Source organism: Diadema setosum, chromosome 1 (assembly GCF_964275005.1).
Source record: "Diadema setosum chromosome 1, eeDiaSeto1, whole genome shotgun sequence".
NCBI lineage: Eukaryota > Metazoa > Echinodermata > Echinoidea > Diadematoida > Diadematidae > Diadema > Diadema setosum.
The window spans coordinates 48,303,057-48,316,547 of NC_092685.1; the positions used below are offsets into that span (position 1 = coordinate 48,303,057).

Below are 13,491 nucleotides of genomic sequence, written 5' to 3' on the forward strand. Positions count from 1 at the left end.
TAAAATTCCGGTTTGCAGTACAGATCGAAGCTTGCCATTTTTCACCAAGCACTCTTTCAGACGAGTCCCCCCTTCACGACACCCCAGAGAGGGCTTCTAATTTTACCAACCCTCAGAGTCCTCCTGTCCCCCTTTCAAGAGCTGTCTCTCTTTTGTCTCTCACAAATTGCGCCTTTTCAGACAATTTAGGCTTTTGATTTTCTTGCCAACAGAAGTGAGCTAACTGACGCAGAAAGTCAAATAAAACTAAAGCGGCGTGGGAGATCAAAGGTTACTTAGTGCGGTGCACGTGTCAATATGTGCTGTATAGTTCGCGATCCTAAACACACGTTAATGTCTGGCCCAAGAGCAAACAATCAAGAGTGTATCTGTTTATATCCATTTCATTTCTTTGTAATACGTTCATGCCAGCAGTGATGAACCCGCTCCGTACCCAGTGATTCACTAGCTAGACTGGACAAGTGGCCTTTCAAGCAGAATGTGTCGCTTTTTTCAAGAACTCAGTAACCCGCATGTACAGTAAGCGTGAGGCTGCTTAGACTTTTTCGCCGTGAATTTTTAAGTATCCCAACCGAACAGACTGTCGCTATTGTCGCCTGTTTATTGAACGTGGTGACTCTGTGCTCGTGTGGAAAGATATGGTGAAGCTATCAAGGGAATCATTGTCTGGACAAATACAAAATGTGACGCCCGTTGTACGGTACTACTGGAGATCGTGATCGGTCCATTTTAACATACCTCAGCATTCAAGGAGAGGGACTTAAGATGGGTGCCAAATCAAAAGGCATTAACAAACCAAACGATCTCTTCAAGCGAGCATTATCGTAGGGAATTCCTTTGTGTTGTGCCTATATAGAATTGCTCAGCCGTGGACAGGTGGGTTTCATGATAGTTTGCCTATTATACTCGTCTCTTATCGCATGATGTGATTACTTTTGGCTGCAACGGAAACGAAGGATACAACTGTCCCTAAAAGAGCTTCACAGATAAGTGAAACAACTTCTCTCTCCTTCTGCTCAACATGTTACTCGGTTGATTAAAGTTGGAAGGGCGCCAGATGAATAATGACTATAGAGAGAGAGTATCGAACTCCGAGAGTGGTTAGAAAACTTCGATAAACTATGTCAGGTGGTACAAGTATGACCATCATAGAGAACGATGTCGATGCCTCGCAGAAGCCGTCAACGACGGGTTCATCCTTGATATGGCAAACCCGTTGGCAGCTGCTGGCTGTGTTCGCCATCTTCTGGATCTACCTGGTCGTCGGGGCCTTCATGTTCTCGGCCATCGAGCGCGGCAATGCCGACAATCTCCACGAGGAATTCATGATCGCTCTCACAAACTTTGAGGGCAACCACTCCTGCGTCCACCATGGCGATCTCCTCGACTACTCAAACGCTCTGGTCGATGCCTACTCCGGCGGGCTACGGTGGAACGTCAAAGAGGGATTCAACCACTCCTCCAAATACGGATACCAACACTGGGACTTTATAGACTCTCTCTTCTTTTGCGCAACAGTGGTGTCCACAATCGGTGGGTAAAAGTTTATGTATGTAAAATTAACCAGAACATTGGCCTTTTTATTCCATTCAGCTGCACGTCGCGGAAGCTCAAAATCTCAGTAGAATTTTGTGGTTGTTACATATACTGTTGTTATTAGAGTTTTGATGTTCTTCGAATTCTTATTGTACAAACCTTGTACAATTTATGTGCCGACTTGTCATTATAATCACCATCTTCAACTCAATTTTTACGATCCCTTTTCAATACATCAAGTTACCTTCAACTTTGCACTTCTCATACAAGGTAAACCCACACACTTGAATCACACTTTGTCAATAATAAGTTTTTAGAAAGTAATTTGGATGAGAGTATACAACCGATGTAACGTACCCGTAACACTACCAGTAACCCCATGTATTTATAGAAAGAGACAGACGAGAAGAGTGCTGTCAATAAAATCTAGAATAGATTTTTAAGGCATAAAAAGGGAAATACAGCGACTTGTTTATCCAAGGATTCACATTCCCTCGTTAATCCATGCACAAAGGCTTCCAAAAGGCGTTAAATACGAAGAACCATTGAGCAACAGTGTATGTAAACATTCACTTATTGATATGGTAAGTGTTCACTTGCGATCCGCTCAGGTCATGCATGCCCGTACGTGATTACCTCGCAGGTGTAACTGCGTACTCTTGCTCTTCTTTTTTCATGTAAATCAAACCGATCTCTGCCTTCCAGATTAGCTGAAAAGTGCAAGGACAATGTTTCTCACGAATTCATTTGTTTCCCTCCAGTGGGCGAGACGCCATAGTAATTCGTGATATCAATAGTATAGGGCAACTACACCTGTACATCGAACGTAGACAGAGAAATCAACACAGTTTCATATTTCCATCATAATGAAGGATAACTTTTGACATATACGTCAGCAACAAGTCGAGGGAATGTGTGATTTTCATAAAAGTAGAGGTTTCGTGGAATTCTGTTTATTTATCATTCTTTATCTTATCATTGCCCTACTGTGATATCACGAATGGCTGCAGTCTTGTTACACATAATGATGACTGCACATGACTTTAACTACAAACTCCAAAACTTCACAACTTTTAAATGGATCGCCTCATTTTCCTCAAACTTTAATGGTGTGTGTACATCAATATGTTTGCATTTGTACAATGAATCTACATTAGTAATTGAGTTAATTTAGTCATTCAAGAGTAACATGAGCTCGGTATTCACTAAACAGCAAACCATAATTATGAGTTACCTTATACAATCAAGTAAAATGATATCAACAACACACACGGTTTTCATCTCCCTTTAGTATATACAATACAAAACAGTCGGATCATTTATATAGCGCCCTTGCACAGTCAATGCCTGGTTTCACAGCACTTCACAACAAAATTCAGTCTCAGATTTGCATCAAAAAGGAAAGTCTTAAGATTCTTCTTGAAGACATTAAGGGATGGGGAAATGCGGACGAACCAAGGTAGATCGTTCCACAATCGCGGTGCAGCCGCACAAAAGCACATAATCATAATAATATAAGGAGGATACACGTGTGGTGACGGCTGTATAGTATACGGCACATATGGCTGGTGTGCCCCAGACACATTTCCGAAGCTGAGTGCTCCTACCCTGTCTTCTGCGGTTGATATTTAATACCATGCAGAGTTATCGACTGATCGATTGCTTACTGCGCCTTACGATTAGAAGGAAAACGAAAGAATAAGAACACCTCGGACCACATTTAAAGGGATAGTACAGTATTGGTGGAGATGAAAATTGGGCTTTTAACTTTTTGCGAGATACCAATAAAACACTTATGAAATAGTACAGTATACAGCATACCATTTTAAGAGGAATTCAATGTTTATTTCATGAAAATCGAGGCTTTTGAATGACTGAAACATCCAAAAAGAAAGTAAAACAAAGCGATTGTATAGTAAAAGGTGGGTCCCACACTTCATTAGAATCGCTCTGTTTTGGATATCTCAGTCAATTCAAAACCAATTTTCATCAAATAAACGTTGAATTCCTCATAAAATTACATGCTCTTTTATATTTCATAACAGGTTTCTCATTATCTCACCAAAAATGTTAGAAACCCGAAATTAGGTCTCAACCAAAACTGTACGATCCCTTTAAGCCTGTGATGTGCTAAAAAAATCGAGATCTGAATGACTGCAACATCCAAAAACAAAGTAAACCAAAGCGATCGTAGTAAAAGGTGGGTCCCCCACTTTATTACAATCGCTCTGTTTCGGATATCTCGGCCATTTCAAAACCAATTTTCATCAAATATACGTTGAATTCCTCATGGAATTACGTGCTCTTTCATATTTTATAACAGGTTTCTCATTATCTCACCAAAAATGTTAGAAACCTGAAATTAGTTCTCAACCAAAACTGTACGATCCCTTTAAGCCTGTCGATGTACTAAAAAATCGAGATCTGAATGACTGCAACATCCAAAAACAAAGTAAACCAAAGCGATCGTAGTAAAAGGTGGGTCCCACACTTTATTATAATCGCTCTGTTTCGGATATCTCAGCCATTTCAAAACCAATTTTCATCAAATATACGTTGAATTCCTCATGGAATTACGTGCTCATGAATATTTCATAACAGGTTTCTCATTATCTCACCAAAAATGTTAGAAACCTGAAATTAGGTCTCAACCAAAACTATACGATCCCTTTAAGCCTGTCGATGTGCTAATAATATGAGTCATCAGCTTCTTATGTGAAACATGCACATAAAATGGCTGTCGTGTGTGCCATGAACTTCGTGAATAAACGATGCTACTGAATAAGTTGTGAATGCTATGACAAAAGAAAAGATTATTATACTTGTATACTGGTAACCCATGTATCACCAGCTTTCTATGCTCTTTTGCTCCAAGGATCGCACAGATTCATGTGCTCCTCGTTAGACACTGACCGCGCTTTCTGTGTTTAGCCAAAAAAAGAAGTAATTTCAGTAGCTGATGTGATATGCGATAATACATTATTAGAATGCACAGACTATCCCATACAAATTTGCATCGCAACAGATGGTGGTTGTCGTCGGATTAATGAAAAATTCAAGGCAATTTTCTATTTCTCGTCCAAAGTTCAGCATTTTTTATGATATGATATAGCACAGTCCAAACGCATAATACATGAATCGTTGTCAAAACTGATAATGCATGATTAAGTCTGTACAGCTGCTGTACAGCGTGCAATTCTCTGTATAAACGTTATCAAAAATATTCAATAAACGTCCATTTCCATTTCGAAACATTCGTACTTAAAAATCCCAAATTTCGTCAAATAACGTGAGGTAAATTCGTCTTTTAAGACATTAAAATCACAGACAACCAGGTATACACACACTACAGTCATGACAGTTATATGTGTATTAACAGCTACATGTATAATAACATGCAGTTTAAAACTTTGAGTCCATGCATGGCCCTCGGCTTGTCATTCAAATTCTTTTGAATTTAAAATATTTGTCTCCGCTGGTAATGAATAAATAAACAAATAGATTAAATAGATAAATAGATAGATAGATAAATAAATAAGTACATAGATGAGTGAATGACTGGATGACTAAATGACTAAATAAGTAAATAGATAAATAAATGCGGATTTTCCTTATTTTTTTTTTAATCTGTGCTTCTATCATGACACAGTCACATGACCCAGATAGATATTTGAGGCGACCGCAGAAATTAAGCATGAGTTTTCATTTACTTTCTCTTTCATTTTTGTTATTTATTTTTAGTTAATGGAGAAATATCTCAACCTGTAATTAACTGCCCAACATTATGCACGATATTGTCCGGTACTGTTTAACAGAGCTCAAACTTGCTTGTTTTCTGCAAGCGGTATAGCCTGTAGCAAAGTAAGCTTCGTGATGCTAATAAATATTCTTTCTGCCAGACACCACCAGTATTTTATATACGCAACCTTTAGATGAAGACGAGCCATCGGATTCAGGGGATAAGAATATAAACGATTCCTGATTTATAACCTGCTAGGGGCGTTCGTACTAAACATTAACCATGTTGTTTCTCAGTGTATTCTATTATAGTTCATTGTTATTCTGATCGACCTGATTTATAACCTGCTAGGGGCGTTCGTACTAAACATTAACCATGTTGTTTCTCAGTGTATTCTATTATAGTTCATTGTTATTCTGATCGGTTTGGATCAACTATGATTTGTCGACTTTCAACATGAAAGAAAATAAGCTGCTAGTTCGAGACAACAAACGTAAAGTATGAAAAAGCACACCTTAATGAAATGTATTTGCTTTAGAAGCATCAATACAGTCATGATTTGCTACCCTGTAACCGAGAGAATATATTGCCAGGGTCTTGTTAACTATGCCACATTATATGCAAGGTCCTTTCGTTTATTTGACACCAGTGAAGGGGCACGTGTGCGTAACGCTATTTTTGTGAGATGAAAAGATAGTCGTGTGATTACATAATGGCAGACGGTATACCTTGTAGCCATGTAATTATGCAATGAGAATTTGCGTTGGTAGTATCATGCTTAGATATTTTCCGTGTCTTGAACTTCGTAATTTATTCATAAGCAAGGATCTGAACCGTGTTGCCAATTTTCTGTCGGGCATGACTGTCAACCATGCAGTTCGTAATAAGCTTCTTTGCGCATTTTCTGAAAATTACCTTTAATTTTCCTTATTTGGATATAGGTACGTGTTTCACTCGTTTTTAAAGGAACGTAATGCTTTTAAAAGCTTGCCTGACATAGCAGTAAATATAATTCGCGTTCATACAAAAACGTAATGATCTGATAAAGTATAGTATTGGACTATAATTTTACAAGTTGGAGAAATAGTGATGGGGCCTACATCTAAAGATATACGTACATAAAAGCAAGCTCGTCCTTTTTCTGCTGTACGCGAACTAAAACTTAGCAGCGAGAAGATAAGAGATGGAAAACGAACCACAAATACAGTACATGATACTGCTCTCCTTAGAGATCTTGCTAGGCACCGCCGAGAAGTTACGCGTTTAACTACTAGTGCAAGTGCTACCCAGATGCTTTGACAAATGAGAGCATTCAGAAATCAGGTCTATAAATATTGTATAGCGCTCTTATAGGAGAAAAGACTCCCTCTGCTGCAGTTTGCTCTATCTGTCAATGTGGTAGTAAGAATCATTGTGTGTGCTTTGAATTGGAGCAGCGAATCAAAATGCAGTGTAAAAATACACCTCAACAGCAGAGATTATAAAAACACGATGGAACATGCTTTCGAGGAGTACTTTATTCGAAAAATCAAATATGTCAATTTGAAAGAGAGAGAGAGAGAAAGAGAGAAGCAAACTACATTGAATTATGGGCAAAATATATGCGCATCATGGACCAATGTTAGATTTTAAGAGGACCTAATTTTCCTTTCATTTTGATTTGCTCGCTTACGAGGAGTACAGAAATAGATGTTGATAACTTTTAATTCTTTCCTAAGCATTATGAAATCCAGTATTTTATAAAGTCCAGTATTTCATTCAACACAATGCGTTGAAATACAGCTTGTGATTGAAAAAAATTATGAAACGTTTTCCTTTGTCTCCAATTTCCGTCTTGAAGCTATGGAGCGGCACTGAGCATGACTTCAAAGCAAAGAGGAATGCTAGACATTCTATTGTAATGTTTTTGAAGCCAAACATGTGTTTGTATTGATGAGTTACCACTCCATCTTGGCTTATGATATCTCCCTGGTCTGATTGTGTGGAAGTGTATGACGCGTGTGTTGAACATGTGACGCACAATGATTACTGGTACTTACTTTGCCTTGGGAAGAACTATACGGTTACTAGTACGTACTGACGTGGAAGAATTATTATATGGGTATAGTAGGCCTATCACCGGTATAGTCGGTCTAACACAAATGAGACGGTGATCTATCACTAGGGTCTTTGTCTACTCTCACTTCGTCTAATAGCCATTTTAGTCATAACCCACATCGTCTAATCCTGTTTCGTCTACAACCAGTTCGTCTACCGACCATTTAGTCCAACTGCCAAATAGCCCCATTATCAGTTGGTCTACTTTCAGATGGGCTATGCATACTTCGTCTAATACCCACAGTTTATCAAACCAAATGGGAAAAAGTCCAAGGAGACAAAACTGCAATGAGACCATCTGGTCATTAGACGAAACGATATAGCCAAACTGGACATTAGACCAAATTAGACGAAATTGACAGTAGACCAAGTGAGTTCAGCCACAGAGGTGTTAGACGAACTGGGAAGTAGACCGTCTGAAAGTAGACCACGTGACATAAGCCAGTGAGACAAGGGATATTCAGTTGCAGCACTGGTCTTGTTATCCTATACCTACACCTCGCACTGTGTCTTGTGCGCTCTGGGCAGGTAGCCGGTTCCACGACATTTGCTCCTGCGACAAAATTCTCCCATGAAATATCTGCACGCTTTAAGCCAAATATAAATTCTACTAACATAACCATAACCCTAATCCTAATACTTATTGCATCAAACTAAACCTATAAAACCCTATCACACCCTAACCCTTTAGACCGAATCAATTGTCGTCGTGTCACCCTGAAAGTCACGTACATGCTGTGATAAGTGCTGTGCTCTTAGCTGAGTGGTTGTAAAGTTGTAGACTGCAAAGGGTTTGGTTGAGGTATTAAGTTTTGAGTTAGATGTGACCATCCCAAAATAGATCCTATCATAACAGTGGCATTGTTAGTCCGTTGTCTAACACAAAGTTCACTAGAATTTTACAATTATTTCACAATATATTTACAAAGTGTACGGATTCCTAATTTTTCGCATAATATTTCCAAATATTTCATAATTCGTCTCAAATCTATATCTCTGTCGTCATCATCATCATTTTCATCATTTTATCGCAACTGTGCGAGTAAGCTCTATACACGTGGCGTATGAGTTTTTATTCGTGATTTAAATACTACCTGTAATTCTGTGCCTTCCTTGTTGCCTGTGTGACGGGCAGACTATTGAATAGCAGGATTAAGGGGGGAGAGAGAGAGAGAGAGAGAGAGAGAGAGAGAGAGGACGATTAATGAACTTCAGTGACGTAATGAAAGTTCTTTATGAGTGACGTATGTTGCTATACACTTACCAGGGTTTGACATTAGGGCCACTAAAATCTTTGAATGTGAAATTTTGGTGGCCCAGAAAAGGAAAAATACAAAATTCATTTTGAATCTCTCCTGCCCGATTGGGCCACCAAAAGATAGCCTTTTTTAGATTTGGTGGCCCGATATCAAGCTTTTGTGACCCCGGGCCTACGCTTATGGCGAACTACCCTGCCACTTTTCTTGTAGTCGTCATATACATCTCAAAATATACATTTTACATGAAATCAACTAATCATGGCTTGTCTCAAGTAAGGCTTACCAGATATTTTCTGTTTGTTTTGTTTTGGTTATTGGACTAGTAAAATCTACGCAGTGAGTATTGTGTTCATGTTTGCGTGTGGGTGTGTGTATATGTGTCCATATTCACATGTGTGGTCGTGTGTGTGAGGTATTGCGTGCCCTCATTAATACACTGTATGTGTGCTTTGCAGTATAAGTGCCGATCTGAGCGGTGTTCAGTTGGAATATACATACCAGTATTTAAAGGGACTGTACAGTACTGGTTGAGGTGGGGATTCATGTTTTGAACATTCCTTAGTGAGATAATGAAAACCCTCTTATGAAATATGAAAGAGCATGTAATTTTAAGAAGGATTCAACGTTTATTTGATGAAAATTGGTTTTCAAATGGCTGAGATATCCCAAAAAGTGCTAATAATAAAAGGCGACATGCCACAACTTTATTAGGATCTCTTTGTTTCACCTTGTTTTTGGATATCTCAGCCATTTCAAAACCGATTTTCATCCAATAAACTTTTGATACCCCTTAGAACTGCATGCTCTTTGACATCTCATAGAGTGGTTTCTGAATATCTCTCAAAACGTTAAAAGCTAAATCCTCACCTCGACCAGAACTGTACACACCCTTTAAATGGATAATCATTGTTCAGCTGGATTGCTGCATGCGGCTTGAGCAGCCCAGCTGTTTGTTGATTATGTAAACTCGAACGGGAGGTTATGGACTGACAGAGATATCGAGGTCAATGATTCCAAAATGTCGTCATTAGAAGCGATAAGAGAAGTGAAACATATTACCAAGGAGCTCCTTGATATTACCGACAATCACCCAGTTTGTCATTTTTATGAGATTGACAGTAATCACCCCATGCCTAGATTATTGGCAGTGATTGAAGTCGGTGCTGTATTCACCCACTGACCGTATACGGGTATAGCGCACATTGATCCCTTTGAGTCGTAATTCATTGGAGAAGCTATTAAAGGGGCATTCCAGACGATTTTCATAATTTCACATGATGTGATACATAAATCAATAGTTCCATGTATAGATTTGTGGAATTTATTGAGGTTCTTGAGCAGAGAAACAATACTTTGAAAAATCCTAAACAAATTACACTGAACAGTGTTGATGACATAGGAGACTCACATATTTCAGAAATGTAGTTGGTGTAAATCCATTACAACACCACTTGCTTGCAAGTTCACCTGTGTATAATCTATGCATGCCTTCTTCTTTTGTTCTGCTCCCTGGAGCCAGAACTCATGCATTCTTATGGTGAGGCTGCCATGTCATCATCCTTGTTCATTGCAATTTGTTTTAAATTTCGAAAACATTTTTATTCTTCATTCCAATCACTATAAATTCTGAAACTCTGTACCCAGTATAACTAATTTACAGTTGTTCAAATGTAAAAATCTGAAAATCATCCGGAGGTCTCCTTTAATACTGCACGTATCAATAATCGTATCTCGTCTATCATTTCCCCTCCAGATTGTAAGTGTTATTTAATGTTCCGCAAAAATTTTGATTTAAAGGCAATCGATGATAGTATGATTAGATAGTAAGATATTTTCTCCCCCCCCCCCATCTGCTTCACCCATCTGCCGATGTGATGAATGTTACATCACGACACCATGGCAACGTGAATGTTTTATGTTTTTATGTTGTTGTTGTTGTTGTTGTTGTTTTCTTGTAACACATAGTGGGATTTAATGATTAACCGTTTTGATAGTCGGAAATGATGATGCCAATCATGAATGTTGTCTCTCCCCCAACTGAGCCTGAGGGTAGGCAAATTCTTGCTTTGTTAACTTTTTCGGCCAACTCTCCGTTTTTATGTGAGCGTGATACTCGTTGCAACGACAGCTGCTGCGCATGAACAGAGAACTATGATTGTAAGTATGAAATGCATGAAACTGCCTCGACGATACATCCAGTTAAGCTATTCAAGGTTGTCTTATTCGAATACGCTGTCTCAAGATGAATGATATTATACTCAGAAACGGAAAATACTTAATGAATAGATGGAGTATAGGGTTTTCCGATGAAGATTTATGGACTTGTCACGGAGAGTTTCCATAATGAGTGATTAAAACAGAAAAGCAGTTACCATAATTATATAAATTGTTGTTGTGTTCTTGTAACACATAGTGGGGTTTAATGATTAACCGTTTTGATAGTCGGAAATGATGATGCCAATCATGAATGTTTTCTCCTCCCCAAGTGAGCCTGAGGGTAGGCACATTCTTGCTTTGTTAACTTTTTCGGCCAACTCTCCGTTTTAGTGAGTGAGTGTGATACTCGTTGCAACGACAGCTTCTGCGCATGAACAGAGAACTATGACTGTAAGTATGAAATGCATGAAACTGCCTCGACGATACATCCAGTTAAGCATATAACATGATGTTAATGATAAAGAATGAATAGATGGAGGGCAACACACAGAATATGACGCATTACGCCAAATTAAACGCTGGCTATTTCTCCACCAGCGGATGATTGCAATTGAAGAAAGTGACTCGCATTGTGGGCTACCAAGGACGATGTCTGCAACAGCAAGAGTACGAGTATGTACTCCCTTCCAATGATCTCGGAAGCAGCCGATCTTTCGTTTTGTTTTCGTCCAGCCCATTTAGACAATTATGGAAAAAAAAAAACCGCTGAGTATTGAATTGAGCAAAATAGAAATACTTATTATGTTCTTTTCTATCCAGGGTAGCTCCTCAGTGTTCCACCCATACCACCATGCAGAGGACCTGCCTTTATTACTACCCTGTAGCGTTACGAGGTACTCATTAATACACCTGGCGCCTGTTTCATAAAGATTGAGCGTAAGTTGTAATCAATCGCAAATTACGTTTCATAAACAACTTTACCATTGATCGCAAGTAACGCTCAATCTACTGAAAGTTACGCTTGATTTTTTTTTAACTCAAGCTTAAGTGCATGGCTTTATGAAACGGGACTTATACGCTCAATAAATCGAGCGTTAGATCAATCGCTACTCTTTATGAAACAGGCCCCTCGGTTGAGAGGGACATGGTGGATAAGAACATCTTGTCCAAGGACGTTGATATTATAATCACGACAGAATTCGAACTCTGGACCTCCGAGGTTTTTCCACAAAGCTGCGTAGTGCCCCATCCCCACCCAATGATGCGATTTTAAAGGTATCGCTCACCAAATAAGTTGCGAATACCATGTCTTCTACTGTTATTGCATGATACTCATCATTGTTACTTTCATCAAAGAACCAGATGAATTGATCAACAAGTATTTACTCACTATTCACTTTATATTCTCTTCCTCAGGCTACGGTCGTCTCGCCCCAAGCACACAGCTCGGCCAGTCCGTGTGCATAATCTACGCACTGATTGGTATACCCCTAAGTGGACTACTGGTGGCTACTATTGGTCAGCAGCTGAAGAACCGTCGCGAGTATATCTGGAAGAGCCTTCTTGCAAGGGTCACGTGTCTAACATCGGCCAGGTCGTCTGCTGGACGTCGTATCGCGTCGATCACGGCCCTCTTTATCGCTCTCACCTTGTTCTACGTGGTGCTCATCATCATCCCGGCGTGCATGTTCTACTTCATCGAAGGCTGGGATTGGCTAACGAGTCAGTATTACGCCTTCATCTCCTTCACCACCATTGGGTTCGGCGATTACGTGGCTGGAGACGGTCCGAACCTTTCCACTCCGGCCCGCATCGCCTACAAACTGCTGTTAATCTGCTACCTGGTGATTGGCATGGGTTTCGTTACCATGGCAATACATCACATGCAAGACAGCAATGCTCGAAGTGTCAGGCGGTTGACCAAAAAGAGGATCATTCGGAGAACTCTGAAGAAGCGTCTGTCGACAAAAGGGGACACCCCCGATGGCATCTCATCGGAGAAAGTACCGATGGACGACGACGAGGAGATCGTGGTCATAACGGTAGACGGCAGCGGCCAGGGGGAGGGGCTCGAAATGGCCAATTTGGGAGGAGTCGGAGTGAAATACGAGACGGTGTCACTGGTCGATGGGATGATGCAAACGGCGTTCTTCTCCCAGTGCGACGCTTCCACCCAGACTGATTTCACGGCATCGTCTTTTAACGACAGTCACCATGGAAACGGGATGCATATAGCGGGAGGCCAATTGAACACTAAAAATCGTGACGAAAAATGGCAGATAACAGAAAATAAACTTTATAATAATTGAACCTAAGAGTGGAATTTCAGTGGTTACTGTGTTAGTCTCACCAAATCGCTGCCACATCGCTATCAATATGCCGGCAAGAGTGCTCAAGATAAAAACACTGATAAACCGATGATACAAAACTCGTATACCCGCATGTATCTATGAAATTATCGACAGCTTGACTTGATTATGCTTGTATTGCATTGTTTTGTTTTGGTTTTTTTTTCTATTTCTTAGTGTGGTGTATATGCTAATACTTGGGTTTATAATAAGAGACAGATCTCAATCTCTTCTCCCCGTCTACTAAGGATGGATTAGAGATATTCTCGATCTAACGACCAACTGTGCCTTCTTAAACAACGTAATAAATTGTTCAAGATACTCGGTGGAAATACATAGTACTCATATTTCTAAC

The 13,491-nt window shown here is 39.7% G+C and overlaps 1 protein-coding gene across 1 annotated transcript; it reads left to right on the forward strand.

Annotated features, from left to right (window-relative positions):
- The first annotated feature begins 913 nt into the window (after positions 1-913).
- On the forward strand, positions 914-13,176 carry LOC140231630 (potassium channel, subfamily K, member 16-like). Its single transcript, XM_072311783.1, has 2 exons — positions 914-1,533; positions 12,205-13,176. Exons 1-2 carry the CDS (start codon positions 1,122-1,124, stop codon positions 13,095-13,097), a joined length of 1,305 nt encoding a protein of 434 aa, XP_072167884.1. The 5' UTR covers positions 914-1,121; the 3' UTR covers positions 13,098-13,176.
- The last annotated feature ends 315 nt before the right edge of the window (positions 13,177-13,491 follow it).

Excerpts from the sequence above, each read along its gene's own strand:
- LOC140231630 (XM_072311783.1), top strand. The coding sequence starts at position 1,122 with ATGTCAGGTGGTACAAGTATGACCATCATAGAGAACGATGTCGATGCC. Across the intron at positions 1,534-12,204 it reads AACAGTGGTGTCCACAATCG|GCTACGGTCGTCTCGCCCCA; the intron begins GTGGGTAAAAGT and ends TCTCTTCCTCAG.